General features: G+C 39.9%; 1 protein-coding gene across 2 annotated transcripts in view; it reads left to right on the plus strand.

Moving 5' to 3' along the window:
• LOC103036746 (CXADR-like membrane protein) overlaps window positions 1–16,765 on the plus strand; it is a 108,143-nt gene extending 91,378 nt beyond the window's left edge. The window contains exons 3-7 of one of the 2 annotated variants that reach the window (XM_022681021.2): window positions 229–427; window positions 5,198–5,365; window positions 8,813–8,935; window positions 12,429–12,570; window positions 16,106–16,764. In XM_022681021.2, the coding sequence (XP_022536742.1) occupies window positions 229–427; window positions 5,198–5,365; window positions 8,813–8,935; window positions 12,429–12,570; window positions 16,106–16,463 (990 nt within the window). In that variant the 3' untranslated portion in view covers window positions 16,464–16,764. Of the gene's footprint in view, window positions 1–228; window positions 428–5,197; window positions 5,366–8,812; window positions 8,936–12,428; window positions 12,571–16,105 lie in introns of both variants that reach the window. The other variant, XM_022681020.2, reaches the window with a different exon arrangement.
• Window positions 16,766–20,854: the final 4,089 nt, after the last annotated feature.

Raw genomic sequence — 20,854 nt, forward strand, 5'->3', positions numbered from 1 at the left:
TAGGAAAAATACACTTGAGGAACCTTGTGAAGGGATTGATGTGCACCTGATAGAGGTGGACCAGGCATTTTACTAGATAGATTACTAAAGAAGCAAAACTTTCTTGGGTGGTAGATCAACAGGACTAGGATCTTTTCTAAGGTATCTGGATACTTTAGGACATGTTTAATGTTTAATGTTTAATGACCTTTTTTGGCCTCATGGTGATATTCTCCCTCCTCCTTTCAGGTGATCACGTACTTCGCGGGCCGCACCTATGACCCCAACGAGGGTGAGCCAGGCCGGCTGTCACTGGCAGGAGACTATCTGAAGGGGGATGCTTCACTGATGATCAGCGACCTCTCACTCAGTGACTCGGGAGAATACAGCTGCAAGGTCAAGAATGGGGGGAAGTACCACTGGAACACGGTCAACCTCATCGTGCTCGGTGAGTCCGCGGGCCCATTCGCAACTCCGCCTCTAATGAAGTCCTCTCACAGCAAACACGCCCCCCCCAGACAGCGAAGGACGTGACAGATGCCTGTGTCACCCAGTCGCGGGGCCAAAAATAGTACAGGGATATTGTCCCTTGGCATCGTGGTGCTGTTGTGTAGTGAAATGTCACTCAGCTTATGGCAAACAAAAAAAGAGATGTTTTAATGATACTTGTTGATGATGTAACAGGGTGGAAGTGACATTTTGTACCAGACAGATAGAGGTTTTGTACAAGATGTTTTTTTTTATGATGTTGGGAATCTAAGATTTTCTTAGGTCTAGAATATGCTTTTTACTTCTAGAGGCAGTTTTCCAGACAAGGATTAAGCCTTTTTTTTTTGGGGGGGGGGGGGGGATCTCCATTCAAAAAGCTTTCTAGTCCAAGACTAGACTTAATCTCTGTCTGAGAAAATGCCCTTAAGTGTAGGTATACAGTATACTACATTTACATGGTTGACAATCCAGTTCCCAATTCCCAATTTCCAATTTCCAAGTCCTTCTGTTATGTTTTCTTTATCAAATAAGATGTCATTGATGACATTGTTGACATCCCATATACTATAAAGAACTTTAGCCTATAGTTACTTAGATGTCCTGAAACCCTTTAGCAATGTGTAATATGTGTACATAAAAAATAACTTATATAATAAAATATATGTGTTTAGTAAAATTCACGACATAACATACTGGGGGTCTATATATAAAGGTAGACTACTACTACAACTACTGTTGTCTTCTTATAGCAAACAATACAATCATACTATCATTATTGTCTTGTTCCTTAATTATCCTGTGTAAAATAAGAAGTAGCATGCCTGAAAAGGTACAGTTCTTGCCTTATAGGGACTCATTTAATAAGGTTCCCTTACCAACCCCGCCACCAATCAGAATGTCGCCCTAAACTTACTATTTTGACAAAAATGCTGTGTTACCACAGTGGCGAATATTGTCTGTAGCGCCAATGTCCGAACTAGGTTTGCCCAAAGGTTTTAGAACAATGTAATAAACATCAGCAGGAAGAGTCTTTAGATGCTGAGTGTATAGACCCTGCCGCAGGACACTGACTTCCCTCCGCTCGCAATAAAGACATTTTAAAGAGCGTGCTACAAATTTACGCATGCATTTGTACAAATTGCCCGCAGCCTTGCGACGACACTTTCGATTCGGGGGGACAAACATTAGCATTTGTCTTGTTCAACACAGAGATAATGGCTTTGTCGGAGGCCCCGGCCCAGGTGCCTCCTCTGAGCGGCGTAAGTGATCCTGACAGTGGGACAAGATGTAAAGCCCACCAACCCTCCACCACCACCCTCCCCCCCCAACTTCCCCGTCCTGCTCCACTCCTTTAATTGCATCCTGCAGCGAATGCCTGGAAGCGCCACGCTCGGTTCTCCGCACTCAGCAGAAAACGGCAGTCGGAGCAGATGTTGATGGCTGTGGTGGAAGGACTTGGCGGGTAGGTGGGTGGGGGTAGGGTGGGAAGTGATTGGTGATGCAGTACAGGCTAATGGCGAGGTGGGGGTCCTTTTACACTCATATCGAATGGCCACTGCGGAACCAGGCATGCATTAAACGGCGCCCATGAGGAAAGCAGTCTTGTACGCACAGGTGTTCAGTAGCAGGCGGGATGCGGTTGTAAGTAAGTGTGTTCCGACTGTGTCGGCCTGTTTTAGCCAACTGTGTTGTTTTCTAACAATGTTTTCAGAAATGATGAGCTTTTACATGGTACAGTAATCATGTTTGGATCCAGGACTGGGGTCGAGAACCCCGCGGTTTTCTGCAAACACACCCTTTATACTTCCTGCTTTTGATGGGCTTCTGACTTTGATTGGTTCTATACTCCACCTGGATGGTTCTAAGACCACCTCATACCTGTGATTGGTTCTATTCGCCACCTGATTTGGTCTAAGACTTGCCAATGACATTGATTGGTTCTAATCTTCTCCTGGATTGTTCTGAGACCTCCACCTACCTGTGATTGGTTATGTTCACCACTTTGTTGGTTTTGAAACTTTCCCATGATTATGATTTGTTCAAATATCCTCCTGAATTGTTCTGAGACCTCCCCCTACCTTTGATTGATTCTATTCACCACCTGGTTTGTTCTGAGACCTGGCTCTGACTTTGATTGGTTCTAATATCCTCCTGGATTATCCTGAAAAATCCCCCTACCTTTGATTGGTTATATTCACCACTTTGGTTTGTTCTTAAACCTGCCGATTGGTTCTAATCTCCACCTAGATTATTCGGAGACCTCCCCCTACCTGTGATTGGTTCTATTTACCACCTGGTTTGTTCTGAAACCTCCCCCTACCTTTGATTGGTTATATTCACCACCTAGATTGTTCTGAGACCTGCCTCTGACTTTGATTGGTTATATTCACCACCTAGATTGTTCTGAGACCTGCCTCTGACTTTGTCTGGTTCTAATCTTCTCCTGGATTATTCTGAGACCTCCCCCTTCTTATAACTTCACATGACTATGATTGATTTCAATCACCACCTGATTTGTTCAGAGACTTCTTCTTCATTGTGATTGGTTCAATTCAGCATATATTGTTTTTCTCAAGACTTTCTCTGACCCTGACTTTTTTATTTTCAGAACTTCCAAGTCACCAGCTGGTTTATTGTAAGACCTTCCCCTGACTGAGATAGGTGCATCTCACCACCTACATAGATGTGAGACCTGCCATGACAGTATTTTTCCCTCACTGTGATTGGATCTAATGACCACCTGGTCTGTTATGAGACCTTTTCTTGTGTGTGATTGGTTCTAATCGCTGGATTGTGCTAAGACCTCTCCCTGACTCACATTTGTCCCAACAACCACCTGGTTTATTCCAAGACCTATTCTGAACTGTCATTGGTCCCAATTACAGCCTGGTTTGACTTGAGACCTTGCATTGACTGTGATTGACCCAATCCTCAACAACTTCCTGCCACTGTGTGCCTAGGTTTAGTCCTGTGCTTCAGAGTTCTGTTCTTTTGGCACTGTTCCTTGAATGTTTTTGGATTGAACTTTGTTTTTGGTTCCAATCAGGCCTGCATATGACAGTGATTGGTTCTAATCCACATGGATCATTCTGTGACCTAGATTAGTGTTCTTTGTTTAAGTTCATTTTCACCACTTTTATTAATTTTAAGTCATCTCCTGACTCTGATTGGTTTTAGTCACAACCTTATTTGTTCTGAGACTTTTTCTTCAAACTGTCATTGGTCCCAATTATCAGCTTGCGTAATGAGATCTCTCCATTATTCCAACCCTACACTAGAACAGTGTTTTTCAATGTTTGTCTAGGTCTTTGGTCCAGGGCAGGGGGCACCAGGACCAAGATAAAAAAAAAAACACTGCACTAGAATCTATAAAACATTTTGTCATTACACTGCAAAGGCTGAAATTGTGCAGGATCACTGTTTACAAGACTGCAACTACATTCCTTTTGAGATTATTCATGCTTCTGTTGGTCATTTTACAAGGAACTGCTGAACAATGGAGCGCAAACAGAAGCAACTTTTGGCCACAGGTGCGCTTGTGTCTGCAGAAGTTCTGTGGAAAAAAAGGCCAAAAAAAAAGACAATGTAGAATGTGTATATGACCCTGGTTTCTGCTTGGCATTAGGCTTGTCATCTCTCAACCTCACAAAATGACCAAGATGGTGGCAACCTGCTGCAATTCTACCAAGAGTTGCATGATTTTATTCAGACATTGAAAATTTGTCTGCAACAATAAAATCACTTGAATAGTCTTTTTATGTAAGGCTGCCAGAAGTCTGATTGCTGGGTATTTTGTTCTGATACTCCCTTAGAACATTGGGAGCGAGGCGCCATTTGGTTAATTTGACTTTTGGTCCAACCTAAAAAACAATGCAACTGGATTATTCTGCAGGATTCTACCTTTTTCCTTCCTCTCCTTGGCTTCAGAAGTCTGTTTTAGTATTTTACACTGAAGTTTTGATAGCTTTAGGATGGAATGTCCTCCATAACCTTAATCCTGCCCTTGCTTCTACTGGCATCAAAGGACAAAGGGCTGGCAAAGGACTGGCATCTTAGAACATTGTTTGTTCTAAGACCTCCCCAGACTCCAAATCAGTCCATATTACCACTTCATTTGTTTTGAGACCTCCCTCTGACTGTGATTGGTTCAAATCATTAACTCATGTCACTGGGTCTTTTGTTCTAAGATCCGCCTCTGACTACGAATGGTCCTAATCACTGTGATGTATGTTGTGAAACCTCCCCCTGACTTCGATTGGTGCTCATAACCAACTGGTTTGTAATGAGACCTTCCTCTGGATGTAGGGTTGCATTCAGTTCAGATAAAATGAGCCCTTATTCAAACCTTTGAACCCTAGGATTATAATGCAGTTATTATTCCTAATGCAGAAACTATTGTGTGTTGTTTGTTAACTGTTTGGTCTAGGGTATCATTTGGTGTCCAATAGGGTTTTTTTCACTTGAATTTCTACCATTTCAGGTTATTCAATAGACTTGAAGAGCTTATATGTCAAAAATAAACAACAAATAAAGAATTGGGGCTGTTCTAAACCTTTTAACTGGTTGTGTAACAACAAAATTCATTTAAAGCCTTCTGTAAATGCTTTATATTTAAGTGATAACTGCATAAATGTTATTTTTATTATGGAAATCTTTTTTCTTCCTCTGTGGATTTAATCTACTGTTTTCTTGCTTTTATTAAATATGCCTTTTTGCATTTTCTACGCAGTAAAACCATCAAAACCCCGTTGTTGGATGGAGGGACGGCTGCTTGAGGGCAGTGACGTGAAAATGAGCTGCAAATCATCGGATGGATCCGACCCCATCCGTTACAAATGGGAGAGGGTACTGGACAAGGGCAAATACTTGGGGAAACTGCCCCCTCTCGCTCTCCTGGGTAAGTGTTTAGGGCTATTAATTATTGGGGCAAATCTTGACTTTGCCAAGATTAGATATGAGCATTTTTGCCCAATAAGACAGAAGGCTGGCTAGATTATGAAACTTCAGTTCTGGCACTTCCTCTTTCTCTTTTTACCCCAAATGTAGTCGATTAGCCAATACATGTATAATTTCAGGGAAAAAACATACAGTGCCTTGCAAAAGTACTCAGCCCCTTTTAAATTTTCAAACTTTTGCCACGTTTCAGGCTTCAAACATAAAGGTAAAGATATGAAATTGTATTTTTTTTGTGAAGAAGTTGAACGAAGTTTATTGGATATTTTAAACTTTTTTTTTTAAAACAAAAGACTGAAAAGTGGGGCGTGCAATATTATTAGCCCCACTGCATTAATACATCGTAGCGCCACCTTTTGTTGCGATTACAGCTGCAGGTCGCTTAGGGATTGTCTCTATCAGTTTTGCACATCGATGGACTGAAATATTTGATCATTCTTCTTTGCAAAACAGCTGGAGCTTAGTGAGGTTGGATGCGTTTGTGAACAGCAGTTTTCAGCTCTTTCCACGGATTCCTGATTGGATTCAGGTCTGGAACCGTTCCATTGTACAATTTGCTTTATGTTTTGGATCATTGTCTTGTTGGAAGATAAATCTCCGTCCCAGTCTCAGGTCTTCTGCAGAATCCAACAGGTTCTCTTCCAGAATGGTCCTGAATTTGGCTCCATCCATCTTCCCATCAATTTTAACCTTCTTCCCCAAACCATGTCCCTGCTGAAGAAAGGCAGCAGGCCAAAACCATGATGCTGCCACCACCATGTTTGACAGTGGGGATGGTGTGTTCTGGGTGATGAGCAATGTTACTGAACTTGATTACACACAGGTGGATTCTATTTATCTTCATCAGTCATTTAGGTCAACATTGGATCATTCCAATTCTAAAATTTTTTTTTAAATATGCAATAAATTTTGTTCCACTTCACGATTGTGTCCCACTTGTTGTTGATTCTTCACAAAGAATTACAATTTAATATCTTTATGTTTGAAGAGTGAAATGTGGCAAAAGTTTGAAAAATATACTTTCGCAAGGCACTGTACATAACAACTTTGGACATGTTTATTGGCCCACTATATTTAACCGTTGTGTGGTGTTCGGGTCTGTGGGACCCGTTTTCATTTTTCATCAAATGATACTAAAAAAATATTTTTTCTAACTCAAACTCATTGGCATTGGCTCATTTTTTGTGAAAAACATATATCAAAACACATTTTCGATAAACACACACTGTACACCCCCCCCCCCCCCCACACACACACACACACCCACACACATTTATATTACATACAGTATGTTTGGCCAAGGGCTAATAAACATTGCTTCATTTGTAAATTTGAAACTAAACAAATTTTCTACTCATATCTTGAGTTTAATTCATTTTCTTTTACATTTTATTAAAAAAACTAATAAAAAAAAGAGTAGCACTTTTTGAAAGAAATGTAACATAAGAAAGGTGAAGGGCAAATATTAACCATGTAAGCTGTTTATATTGCTTGCAATTTAGGTGAAGCAAGCATGTGTAAAGCATTTTAATGTAAAATTGCTCAATTTCGCTGAATTAAATACAAGTAACAAAGTAAACGAGTAACAAAAATATGAACACCACACAAGGGTTAAAGTGAGGCGCCATTTGGTTAATTTGACTTTTGGTCCAACCTAAAAACCAATGCAGCTGGATTATTCTGCAGGATTCTACCTTTTTCCCTCCCCCCCTCAGCTTCTGAAGTTTTTACACTGAAGTTTTGATGACTTTATGATGGAATGACTTCTGTACCCTTAGTCCTGCCCTTGCTTCTACTGGCATCAAAGGACAGTCTCCCATCAGCTCAGTGTAAAGCAGCGAGGAGATTGTGAAGGTTGTGTATGATGACTCCACAGGGCCTGTTTAGCACAACAAGCAGACTCAGATTGAATTTACATCAGTTACATCAGCTCCGCCCCCTGCCTTTCCACGCTCTGCCACTTCTTAATTAGCCCCTTTTAGGATCTCCGGTGCGGGTCGTTCTGTATGTGCAGCTGATTCCATACATCACTGAATATCACTTCATAATTACAGGTTCTGGAACAGCTTAATAGTTGTGTAATAGTTTGTTAAACAGCATGTTTTTCTTTTTATTAAAAAAAACCTTGTAACTCTGTTTTGGCCTTTTCACATTTTGATAATTTTAATAGGGAAGTTAATAAGTAGAATTATTGCAAAACAGTAGCAATTTGTGCAACTTTATTAGCATATGAAATTCTATATTAAAAATACATATAAATATATGTAATAAGTCTCTCCACTGATTCATGTGAATACCTGTAATGTTGTACTATCCCAAATAAAATCTTATTACATGAACTGAAGTGTTACTCCATTTAATAAGTTGGGACTGACTACCTCTGTATAAGTTGTGAGGTGTTATATTGTATATATATTCAAATATATCCATGTATCCAGGATCAAAGTAAAATAAATGATATTGGACAGATATAATCTGTCTCTAGTAGATATATAACAGGAAATGAGAACAGTGTGTTTTTTTTATATTATATTTTTTTATATTATATTTATATTATATTTATAAATTATATTATTTATGGCAAATGTTATGGGATAGCAGTATATAAATTGATCTTGAACTAAAGTGTTACTCCAGTCAATAAGTTGGGACTGCCTACCTCTGTATAAGTTGAGAGGTGTTATCTTGTGAGACAGGACATATATATATAGTACACACACATATATACATAAATATATATATATATGTGTGTGTGTGTGTGTGTTAGGGGTGTTAAAGGTGGCCCTAAAATAATGTTACGATATTTCATGTTATTTTATTATAATGATACTTACTGAATTATTTCAAGAATATACTACTATATGATACTAATACTGCACTCCATATATCTCCATATATCCAGGATCAAAGTAAAATAAATGACAGATACTGGACAGATATAATCTGTCGCTAGTAGATATATAATAGGAAATGAGAACAGTGTGTGTGTGTGTGTTTTTTTTTTAAGAAAAAAAGTACTTTGATGTGATAATTAGGGGTGAGTGATATGGTACGATATATTCTAGGGTATGATATCGTTTCCGATATTGGAAAATGTTTGGCGATATTATTGTGCACAATTCAATATGGCACATCCCTAATATATATATATATATATATATATATATATATATATATATATATATATATAATATGTCTATTAGATGTCAATAATTAACCCTTACCCGGCATTTCTGTTACATTCTGCGCTCCTCATTTTACCCCATTAGGGTCTGAGTCTACACTTTTGACTTTTTTTTTTTTTTAATGTAAGAAATATTAATATGGCAGTTGTGGTTCTTTCATGTGATAATGTTTCTAATCTGTAAATATTCGTTGCGTTGTTGTTTAGATCTGAAGAACCCGGAAATTGTGACGCTGAGGAATTTAACCAGGGAAAGCGCAGGAGTCTACAAATGCACAGCCAGCAACGACGTGGGGGAGGAAAGCTGCACCGTAGAGGTCAAAATCCACTGTAAGTGATTTAGTGTGTGTTTACTGAACCATGCATTTAGCTCTTTATGAAGCCTAAATGTCCCCTGTTGGTGTGGAGGGTCAATCCCCATGAGAAAAAAAAATGCCTTTAATACAAAAATGCAGCTTTTATTTAAAGAAGATTAGCTCTTGTTTCTTATTTAGCTTATTTAGCTCTATAGCACAGTGGTGTTTAGGTAGCTTACATTAACAATACACTCATCATCAAATATAGTTGCACCCAGAAGGAAGTGTGGGATTGCAATGCTATTCAGAAGGAAGATAAAGATTACCAGAAATGTACATGATTAAAATTTATAATGATTTGGCCAAATCTTTTTTAAGCTACACATACAGGAGTACTGTGTCATGCATGTGTAGAGTTGTAGAGGTTCTTAATGGTGTCCTACAATAACCTCATGAAGCTCAAATATTCCTGCTGATTGTGAAGTTGGGGTGTCTAATAGAAGGCCACACATTTTTAGTCTGGCAAAAAAAATGGGATTATTAGTATTGCACAATATAATTAAACATGTGAGCATGAAAGGGGAGCTCAATTCTTGTCGTAAGGCAAAATTTGACACAACACCTGTAAAGGCAACTCACTAAACTCACTGAAACGTTTTACAAACTACTGGGGCACCGAGTGGTCCAGCGGTCTAAAGCGCTGCCACTATGAGCGGGAGGTCGCAGGTTTGAACCCCAGCTCATGCAGCTTTGCCATCAAGCTGCCGGTGCTCAGAGGGAGCACAATTGGCCTTGCTCCCTCCGGGTGGGTAGATGGTGCTCTCTCCCCACATCACTCCTAGGGTGATGTTCACAGCACAGGGCGTCTGTGAGCTGATGTATCGGAACCGAGTCGCTGCACTTTCCTCCATTGCTGCTCGGCAGTGCTGCATCAGCAGCAGCTCAAAAAGAAGTGGTGGCTGACTTCACATGTATCGGAAGAAGCATGTGCTAGTCTTCACCCTCCCGGTGTGTTGGGGCATTACTAGTGGGTTGGGTAATCGGCCGTGTAAGTTGGGGAGAAAATGGGAAAAAATAGAAATAAAATTATAAAAAAAAACAGTCAGTCAAGTTCAGGGTGGCTAAACTGTTAAACTGCAGTGTGGAACCAAAACTAACCAGACCAAATGTACAGTATAATATACAACATAGATTTTTAGGTGTGAAAACTGTTCCCTGCTCGAGGGCGTAGATTTTCACTGCAACGAAGCTGCCAAAAGTCTCCAGCCAATCAGAAGTGGCAACAGGATTTGACCAATTTAATTCCTCATGCTGCTTGCTCTGCATTCTGCAATGCACAGTTGACCAGTGCACTATAGATCACTAAAACAGGTCCCTGACTCACTCTTAACTGACTTTGCACCCAAATTCAACTTATTTAGCTTTTTTTTTACAGCAGTTCAACACTATACAGATCTGTCCTCTAAAGTTTAAAAGTTAGTTTTCAGAGCTAAAATCTCTATTAAAGCTCTTTAAAAATGTTGATGCTTGACTCGAGACTCTAGAATCGAGACTGGAGAAAACTCAACAAGAGTGGTATTATAAGACTCTGAAGCTGATTCTGCTGATCACACAAGCCACAGAAAAACACTGGGTTCAGGGTTTTTCCTTTTTTTTTTTTTTTACTCCACAGCTCTGTTTATAGTTCCCTCGCGTTAATGCGCCTCCTCATTACAGCGGAACAAAAGAAGGCCAGCGTGGTGCTGGCATTAAGAGCAAGGACTGTTTTTGAAGATGCTCGTGATGCGCTTGTACTTCGGGGAGAACACATTTCGGCGCGCGCGTGTTTGTGCGCTCTGTGGAGCAGGATGATTCATCAGCGTACTTTTAAAATCCAAATAAAAAATTAATGCTCGCTTCTTGTTTTGTTTTCGCGGCGTTTCATCGATTCAGGTTTATCCAGCAGTAAAGTCCAAATCCTTTTCGCGCGGCAAGGCCGTGTGATTACGCCGGGGAGAAGGAATTAGCGAGAAAGCATTAATTGGGGTGAATGGAAATGAAACTTATTCATGCAAAAAAAAAAAATACGGCACTTTGTTGAAAGAAATGTGCGGTGACGGCGGCGTGATTAATGGCTTGTTGTTGTGTTTTTGCGGAAGTATTCTCCTGGTACTGAGAGATGTATTGCTTTAGGTACAGTATCTGCAATGCAGTGCACGGGGGCTTGTTCGGATATTTGAACATAAATTACTGCTTTTTCCTCCCTTTCTACTGGATCTCTCTCAGTGGAAGGAGATAAATCCATGTTTTTTGCTGTTTAAAAATGCTAAGTGTCTAAGAGGATGGGTTGCTTGTCTGTTGTGTACTGTATATTAAAAGCCCAAATTTATTTATTTCGATACATCATTTTATCTCATCCCCTTCCTTTTTTTCATTGCTCTCTAATGGTAAGAAACTCCAGAAGACTTCTTCTGCTTCTATCCCCAAGGACTTGAGACTTTTTCATTATGAAGGGTGTCCCTTCTGGACTGTGAGTGAAGTGCAGGCATTGCTTAGCATTTACCACCCTGTTATAAACAGTATAGTATTGTAAAATAGATATATGTTTGATATGTTTGAGTAAAATGAACATTGGTGTTTTATTCTATAAACTACAGACAACATTTCTCCCAAATTCCAAATAAAAATATTGTCATTTAGAGCATTTATTTGCAGAAAATGAGAAATGGCTGAAATAACAAAAAAGATGCAGAGCTTTCAGACCTTAAATAATGCAAAAAAAACAAGTTTATATTCTTCAGGTTTAAGAGTTCAGAAATCAATATTTGGTGGGATAACCCTTTTCTTTAAATAACAGTTTTCTCCTCCACCAGTCTTACACACTGCTTTTGGGTAATTTTATGCCCTTACTCCTGGTGCAAAAATTCAAGCACTTTACCTTGGTTTGATGGCTTGTGATCATCCATCTTCCTCGTGATTATATTCCAGAGGTTTTCAATTTGGGAAAATCAAAGAAACTCATTATTTTAAGTGGTCTTTTATTTTTATCCAGAGCTGTATTTAAAAAAAATGCTCTTCAAATTCCTCAAGTATCTTTTTACATTGACCTCTATTGAAATTTAAGATTTAAATGTAAGTTTTTTACTTATCTTTTAAAAGTTCTATTTTTGAAGATTTTTGTATTAAAGAGTGTGAATGCTGATTAACAATCATTGTATTTTTATTTAGGCTTTTATATTTCTCTATATGTTTTGTCCACTTCTTCACACATTGTGTTGTATACGGACAGCCCTTTCCTTTACAAAACACAATGAGAATAAGCCCCGCCCATAGCAGTTGCCACATACATATCATACATATGAAACCAGGTCATCATACAGAAACCACATAAGTGCTATAAATCAATCAGAGATTACTTTACAATGCTGATTGCTGTTGTATAGGTATAAAGTTCCATTACTTGTAAGCTACATTAGTCTGTAGCCACCAACACCAACAATCTTCCTAAACTCAGCCCTGATGTTCTGTTGCTCCTCCCTCTCCTCCAGATGTGCGAGGGATGGGTGTGGTGGCTGGCGCCGTGGTGGGCGTGTCCTTCGGAGTCCTGCTCATCATCCTCATCGTATGGCTGGTGTTCCGCAAGAAGGAGAAGAAGAAGTACGAAGAGGAGGAGACGCCCAACGAAATCCGGTGAGTGCAGGGCGGAGCTTCAAGGGTTGGAGCCAATCACACGAAGCTCACGGCCAACTGTTTTAAGTTTTGTACAGTTTAAGTACTTTTGGGATGAGTTGCAGGAGTTTGGGGCAGTGCAACAAAACACCTTCTCCTCCTGTATGGTACTGCAATTTGTCAGGGTGACCAAACAAAATGACAGTGGCTTGCAAAAGTGTTCATACCCCTTTGTCACCTTACAACCACACACATGTAAAAATGTTTTATAGAGATTTTAAGTGATAAACCAACACAGAGTAGCACATAATTGTGAAGTGAAATGAAAATGACACGTTGTTTTCAATTTTTTTTTATAACGTAAAAATCTGAAAAGTGTGTTGTGCAAAAGTATTCAGCCCTCTGTTGCTCTTGAACTCCGCTAAATAAAAGTCAGTGCAGTCTTCAAGCAATTGCCTTCAGAAGTCCTCCAAGTACAATGACTTGCAAAAGCAGCAGTTTGAGAAGATGGAAATTGGAGCTTCACGGGATTTTGAAGAAGCCGTCACACGATAGCCTTTAAACTTCTACTACTGGTAGCATTATGGGATAGGGTATCATAGGTAATGTGTTGGGAATTGGCATTCAAATTGTGGTGAAGTTTTGGAAAATTTGTCTTAATTTCTTTCCAAAATCATGTTGTTGTTTTCTTTTCAACACATTTTGGGCCACTCTTTAGTCCAGATTGTAACTCTACTGTTGGTACACAGGCTGGCGATCCGGTTTATTTCTCGTGAATGGTCCCCGTCTGGGTTTATTTGTAAGTGAGGGGGATGAATTATGCAGGCTCAGAGGATTCCCGGGCATCAAAAATGCAGGCGCTGAGAGGACCACGCTAGAGCAGATGGATCACTCCGCCGCGTTCACGCATGAGGCCAAACCATGACAGAGCGCCGCGGAGTCGAGCGGGGCGGCTGGAGCGCGGGGCGGAGGGGCCGGTATCCCCCGAGTGCGTTCAGCTCGGAGCTGAGGAGCTGAGGAGCTGCTGTGCAGCGCAGGCTTTACAGATATTGGGTGATTTATAGCAATATATAGAGAAATGCTGAGAGAGCAGAATTCAGACAAACCACCACTGAACCAGCTCTCAGTACAGGAGCTCAGAAACAGACTGCCACCCCTCACCACTCTATCACCCCCCACCTCTCTCTCTCTCTCTCTCTCTCTCTCTCTCTCTCTCTCTTTCTCTCTGTCTTTCTTCTGCTCTCTCTCCCTCTTTCTTTTAGTTTTTCTCTTCTCATTACCCCGCACTCGCTCTTTTTCTTTTCATCGCACTCTTATGTCCTCCCTCTCATTCTCTCTCTTAGCGTTATTTCTAATTACTCTCTTTCTCAGTTTTTTTCTTTGAACTCTCTTTCGTTTGCTTTCGTTCTTTCTATCTTTCTTTCTCTCTCTTTTTACTCTCTCTAATTATTCTCAGTTTTTTAAGCTTTCTAACTATTTCTGTCTTTTACTTTCTTTCTTTTGTTTCTTTCTTTCTTTCTATCTTTCTTTCTTTCTTTCTTTCTAACTACCCTCTTTCCCAATGTTCTCTGTCTTTCTAACTCTTTCTTTCTTTTGCTTGGTTTCTTTCTTCATCTCTTCATCTCATATCTTTCTTTTATAATTACTCTCTCAGTTTTTTTCTCTTTCCATTTATTTCGTTTGCTGTTTCTTTTTTCATCTCTTACTCCCTCTTACTCTCCCTTTCTTTCTTTTTCTTTCTTTTTTTCTCTCTTTCTTTCTTTGTCTTCCTCTCTTTCTTGTCTAATTACTCTTTTTATCAGATTTTTTCCTTTTTAACAATTTCTTTATTTTGCTTTGTTTCTTTCTTCATCTCTTCTTCCCTCTTACTCTCCCTCCATCTATATTCCACCTTTCTTTTTTTTCTTTCTTTTTCCTGCCATTCTTGTATCTCTCTCTATTTTCCACACTGTCTCTCTTTCTTTATAACTCACTCTCTTTTTTTTTATCATTGCCTTCTCATCCAGCTCTTTCTTCTTCTCTTTTTTCAAATGACTTTCTATTATCACTCTCTCTCTCATTGTGTTTCTTATGTCCCTTCTTTCTTCTTTTGTCTCTTTTGCTTTGTTTCTTTAATTCCCCCCTCTTTGTTTGTTTGTTTGTTTGTTTCTTCTTCTTTCTTCTACTTTCTACTGTTTCTTCTTGCTATTCTTCTTGTATCCACCTCTCTCTCTCTCTCTCTCTCTCTCTCTCTGTTTCTCTCTCTCTCTCTCTCTCTGTTTCTCTCTCTCTCTCTCTCTCTCTCTCTCTCTCTCAGCAATGGTTTATTGCTGGACTGCAGGGCTGTAAAGATAAAGGCAGTAAAGATAATGGTAATAATGACACCAATGAAAATGATTGAAACAGCTACATTTCTTTAATCTGACCTGAATCGAAACTATTTAAAGTCTTTGTTTAACTGTATATCCTCCCCCCTTCTTTCTCTCTTCTTTCTTATACTCTTTCTCTCTCTCTCTCTCTCTCTCTCTCTCTCTCTCTCTCTCTCTCTCTCTCTCTCTCTCTCTCTCACACACACACACTCAAGCTTTTCTGTCAGCAGTGCTCTTTACTTACAGTTGCTGGAAGTTACATTTTATTTGACACAGTAAAAAACAGGACAAAAAGAAGAAGAAAGTAAATCAGAGGCTTGTCCAGAGAGCTTGTCTGATTTATATGGCCAAAAGTTTGTGTGTTCTGAATTCCCTAATCTGCTACAGTACCAGCTTTTACTCTCCTAAAAACAGTTTTTATTAAATGTTAGAATACTTTTTGGAGGATTTGATTGCATTCGGCCTCATGTGAACATCAGTATGATCAGGTGTTTATGCTGGATGATTAGTTCTGCCCCTCTAACTCATCCCAAAGGTACCAGATAAAGCTCCAGCATTCCATTGTTGTTCCATTTTATTGGACTGTCCACTAACTTTTTTACACCTACAGCTCAACGAATGTTTTTTTTATAGCATAATAAATACAGGGGATGGACAATGAAACTGAAACACCTGTCATTTTAGTGTGGGAGGTTTCATGGCTAAATTGGACCAAAAGAGTCCAAAAGAGGACAAATTGTTGGTGCACGTCTTGCTGGCGCGTCTGTGACCAAGACAGCAAGTCTTTGTGGTGAATCAAGAGCCTCGGTATCCAGGGTAATGTCAGCATACCACCAAGAAGGACGAACCACATCCAACGGGATTAACTGTGGACGCTGTAAGAGGAAGCTGAAAGTCTGAAAGGGATGTTCGGGAGCTAGCCCGGATTGTATCCAAAAAACCTAAAACCGCGGCTGATCAGATCACGGCAGAATTCAATGTGCACCTCAACTCTCCTGTTTCCACCAGAACTGTCCGTCAGTGTGGTCTAAAACCAGCAGGTGTTTCAGTTTCATTGTCCAACCCCTGTATATGGCACTTACTTTTGGACAGCTACAGTTCAAAGAATGTTTTTTTTTAATAACATAATAAATGCTTTAATTTTCCTAATAATAATTATGAGTAAATAATAACAAATAATACATAATTCATCTCTCTCTGTGTTCCAGGGAGGATGCCGAAGCTCCTAAGGCGAAGCTTGTGAAGCCCAACTCCCTCTCCTCGTCTCGCTCGGGCAGCTCCCGCTCCGGGGCCTCCTCCACCCAGTCCATGGTGCACAGCAGCGTCCCCCGGGGGCCCAAACCTCGCCCGCCGCCCCCTGCGTGCGCCACCCTCAAGGAAAACGGCCAGCCGGCCACTTTCCCCCAAGCTCCCCCCGCGTACAGCCAGGTGAACCCAACCAAATCCAGCCCCAACCAAAACAGCCCCAAACCGAGCCCGCCTAAACTCAGCCCGGCCAACCTGGCCAGAATGGGGGCCACGCCTGTGATGATCCCAGCCCAAACCAAGGCCTTCCAGACTGTCTAGAGTTACTACAGACACACAAACAAACATACACACCACTACATATACAGTACAGGCCAAAAGTTTGGACACACCTTCTCTTTTTCAATGCGTTTTCTTTTTTTGCATGACTATTTACATTGTAGATTCTCACTGAAGGCATAAAAACTATGAATGAACACATGTGGAGTTTTATGTATTTAATAAAAAAGGTGAAATACCTAAAAACAATTTTTGGTAACCCTTTCTATGAACCCTGTATTCATAATGCATTATATGGCATGCATAATACCATATAATGACTGTAATAAGTCTGTATAATTGCTCATAAGTACAGCGACATTGGTAATACATTACAAACTACAAGTATAAGGGTTTATAAAGAGATGGCATATAATGCCTTATAATATCTGTTCATATGAACATTGTACAATGTAGTGTTGTAAGGCATTATACGCCGTTTCTTTATAAACCCTTATCCTTTAGTAGTTTAGATTGTGTTATGAATGTGGCTGTAGGTACTTATGAGCAATTACACAGGCTTATTACAGCCATTATAAGTTATTATACATGTCATATAATGCTTTATAAATGCATTCATAAGGCATTATGAATACAGGGTTCATAGGAAGTGCTACCCAATTTATTATTATTTTTTTAGTTTCTTCAAAATAGCCACCCTTTGCTCTGATTACTGCTTTGCACCCTCTTGGCATCATTCTCTCAATGAGCCTCAAGAGTTGGTCACCTGAAATGGTTTTCCAACAGTCTTGAAGGAAGGAGTTCCCAGAGGTGTTTAGCACTTGTTGACCCCTTTGCCTTCTTCCCTTCCCAAACCATCTGGATTGGGTTCAGGTCATTTTTTTATTAAGTACATAAAACTCCACATGTGTTCCTTCATAGTTATGATGCCTTCAGTGAGAATCAACAATGTAAATAGTCATGAATATACAGAAAATGCATTGAATGAGAAGGTGTGTCCAAACTTTTGGCCTGTACTGTAGACACTGCACTGATCCCAACCACACACACCTCCTCCCTCCCTCACTTCCTCCCTCCCCCCAATCTCCAAACAGACTCGGACCACCACGCACCATCAAGAGAAATAAAAGCCCAGTCTACTTGAAGCCTCCCTAATTGCCGTGTCGCTGCAAACACTACAAGTGGGAAATAAGAAGTGATCGGCCCCCCGATGCGGACAATAAAGGGAAGCGATGTTTCTGCTCCCTCTTTCCCCTCCTTACAAACACCGTTTTCTGCTTTTCCTTTCTTCTCTGGGGACAGTGAAGGCAGCACAGCCAGGCGTGACGGCGCCCCCTGTCCACTCCGTTTATTTGATTTTATATTTTACCCATCCTGCCACTAACCGGAGCGACACGCCGTCGCCACCGCCGCAGCACCTCGGAGAGGACAGCCACTGCCTCGGAGAGGACAGCTTTCGGAGGCGGATATAAATATAAAATAAAACAAGTGAAAAGGACTCGTTCCCAACACCTGCTTCCTTCCTTCCTTCAAGTCTTTCCGTCTTTCCTTCAAATCCACTCAGCGATTCACACTTTCCAAACCCGCGGCTTAAAAAGTGACGTGCATTATTTTAACACATTTCTGTAAAAAAAAAAAAAAAGAAAAAAAAATGTCCTTACATTTTGTTTGGGGTGTTACAATACACATACACTGTACATTACAAGTCAAACCAGTCAAATTTGGACACACCTTAAATTCCTTACTTTATACAGTTTTATTTCCATTTTTTAATTTTCAGTCATCCAAACTATAAGGAAAAGCATATGGGTTATATGTTATTTACAAAGCAAAAAAAGTGTTAAACAAACCAGAACAGGGTGATCGGGAGATCGTCGGTTCGAATCCCGGTTATGCAGCTTGCCGTCAGAAGTCGGAGTCTGAGAGAGCGCAATTTGGCCTTGCTCTCTCTGGGTTGGTAGATAGCACTCTTTCTCTCATCACTCCTAGGATGATGTTGATCAGCACAAGGCATCTATCAGCTGATGTATCGGAACCAGAAGTCGCTGCGCTTTCCTCGAAGTGTGCTGTGATGATACTCGGCAACGCTGCATCAGCAGCAATTCAAAAAGAGGCGAATCTTCACCCTCCTTGGGTTGTGCCATCACTAGTGATGGGGATATACAACTGACTAGCAGCTGAATGGGTAGGACAATTAAGAGATTGCGAGAAAATGGGAAAAATTTTGAAATAAATTTCTTCAAAGTAGCAACTCTTTTAGTTAATCACCTGGAATGGCTTTTAGCTAACATGTCAAGAGTTAAGTACTTGAATTTCTTGCCTATTAATGTGTTTGAGAGCATCAGTTCATCAGTAAAGTTCTGAAGAGCTGGAGTTGGAATCCAGTGAAAAGCCCTATTTAAGTAATATTAAATCCATACTATGGCAAGAACAACTCAACTAAGTAAGTAAAAAATGCTTTAAGAAATAAGGTGCGGTCGCAAAGACTATGAAAAACTATGATGAAACTGGCACTCATCAGGACTGCCCCAGGAAAGGAAGAGCGAGAGTTTCCTCTGTTGCACGGAATAATTTTTCATCAAGCCTAATTATTATGGTCCTTATGGGTTAGCAGTGGAAGAACTGTTTTCTGGAGTGATGGTGAATGCTCCATCTAATTTGGGATGAGGTGGGACGATTGTGATTGTCCTCACATCCTGACTTCTCTAATGCACTAGTTTCGCTGAATACAATCAACAACTTTCCTGCTTTCCTTACCTCATGCTACTAAAAAGCATGATAAACTGCTGCTGCAATTTTACATGGTGCAAAAAAAAAAAACACATTACATATCATATAAGAAAACTGTGTATTGTTACACCCTATAGGTTAAAATGATCTTTGCATAGGTTAAAACAACTTTTTTTTTTTTAGTTCATTCTCGGAAAGAAATAGTTCTAAACGTCACAAATAAGGGTTCCACTCCATCTAGAACCTTTTAATGCTGAGCGTGTTGGATTAAAATGTGTTAAAATAATGCCAAACCATCACTTTTGCCTGTGCTCTTGTGCTCCAGCATCCCTGGCCGTAAAGTGCAGTGGTCAGCAACAGGCTTGATAAAGCCACACACACACACCGGACACATGCAGTATGAATTTCAGTATGAAGTTCATGCTGAATAAGCAACGGTGAGAGTCCTGTAGAAACCCAACAACACCAACGTCATGTAGATGAAGTGTATGTTAACATTATATCTGTTCCAGGCTCATTAATGCGTTCACTCTCATCCCAGCTTTGACTTTGAAAGTACGGGCCTGTTATAGAAAATTCCGTGTTTTATGCGGTGAATAATGTGTCTTTCTCCAGGGTTAACTGATCTCAGTTCGCCGCTTCATTTTGCTGAGTTATGACGCCGCGCCCGCGAGCGACCGGCATTGCTCATTTCACCTAATGGATCCAGTTGTCATGTTCATGTTTTAACGAAATCTGAAATGAATGAACAAGCTTATGAATGTGATGATGGTACATACAGTAATTGGCACTTTTCTTCTCGTATTATTTTTCAAGTTTAAGCCTTTTTTTACAACATTTCTGCCTTTAATTTTGCCTTCCTTTTTACATTTTCATATAGGAGGTAATTACTATAAGCAGCAATAAGTTAGAGCTCTTATAGGTAGGTTCGTTAACACTTCAGTGTGGAAGAGGAGCATTAATATACCCTTGTAAAGCTGGTTATAAGCTTTATTACTATCATAGCTGTTATTACTACTTTATTAATCGGTAATAAAGGGTTAATTAAGCATTTTTAATTGTTGGGAGCGCTTTCTATTGATGTGTTACACATTTTAGGTGTTAATTAAGGTGTTAACTAAGTGAATAAGTAAGTAAGTAAAAATGCTTTAAGAATTGAAGGTCAGTCAATCCAAAAACAAAATCAAGTGAAGTCGCAAAGACTATGAAAAACATGGTGGAAACGGCACTCATCAGGAACACCCCAGAAAAGGAAGAGCTAGAGTACCAGCCTCAGAAACCAAAGCTAAAGTTAGCACCTAAATGCACTCTACAGAGTATTTTGGTTGGTTTAACGCTTTTAAGTTACTACATAATTCCTTATAGGGTAGAAGTGGAAGAACTAAGAAAGTATCTTCAAGTGCAGTCGCTAAAAGACCTTCAAAATCGTTATAATGATGAAACTGGCTCTCATCAGCACCTCCCCAGGAAAGGAAGAGCAAGGAAGAGTTTCCTTTGTTGCACAGGATAAGTTACCAGGCTCAGAAACAAAAGCTATTACACATTTTCGGTGTTAATTAATAGTTAATTAATAGATTAATAGATGAGTACAGTATCGAGCCATTGGCACCTAATTATCATGCAAACTAAAATTAGTAAAAAAAGACTGAAAATAGTGAATTTGCAGAGAACTGTTAATTTGGGTATTGCACATTTTAGGTGTC

This window comes from Astyanax mexicanus, chromosome 20 (assembly GCF_023375975.1).
Source record: "Astyanax mexicanus isolate ESR-SI-001 chromosome 20, AstMex3_surface, whole genome shotgun sequence".
In the NCBI taxonomy this organism is placed as follows: Eukaryota; Metazoa; Chordata; class Actinopteri; order Characiformes; family Acestrorhamphidae; genus Astyanax; species Astyanax mexicanus.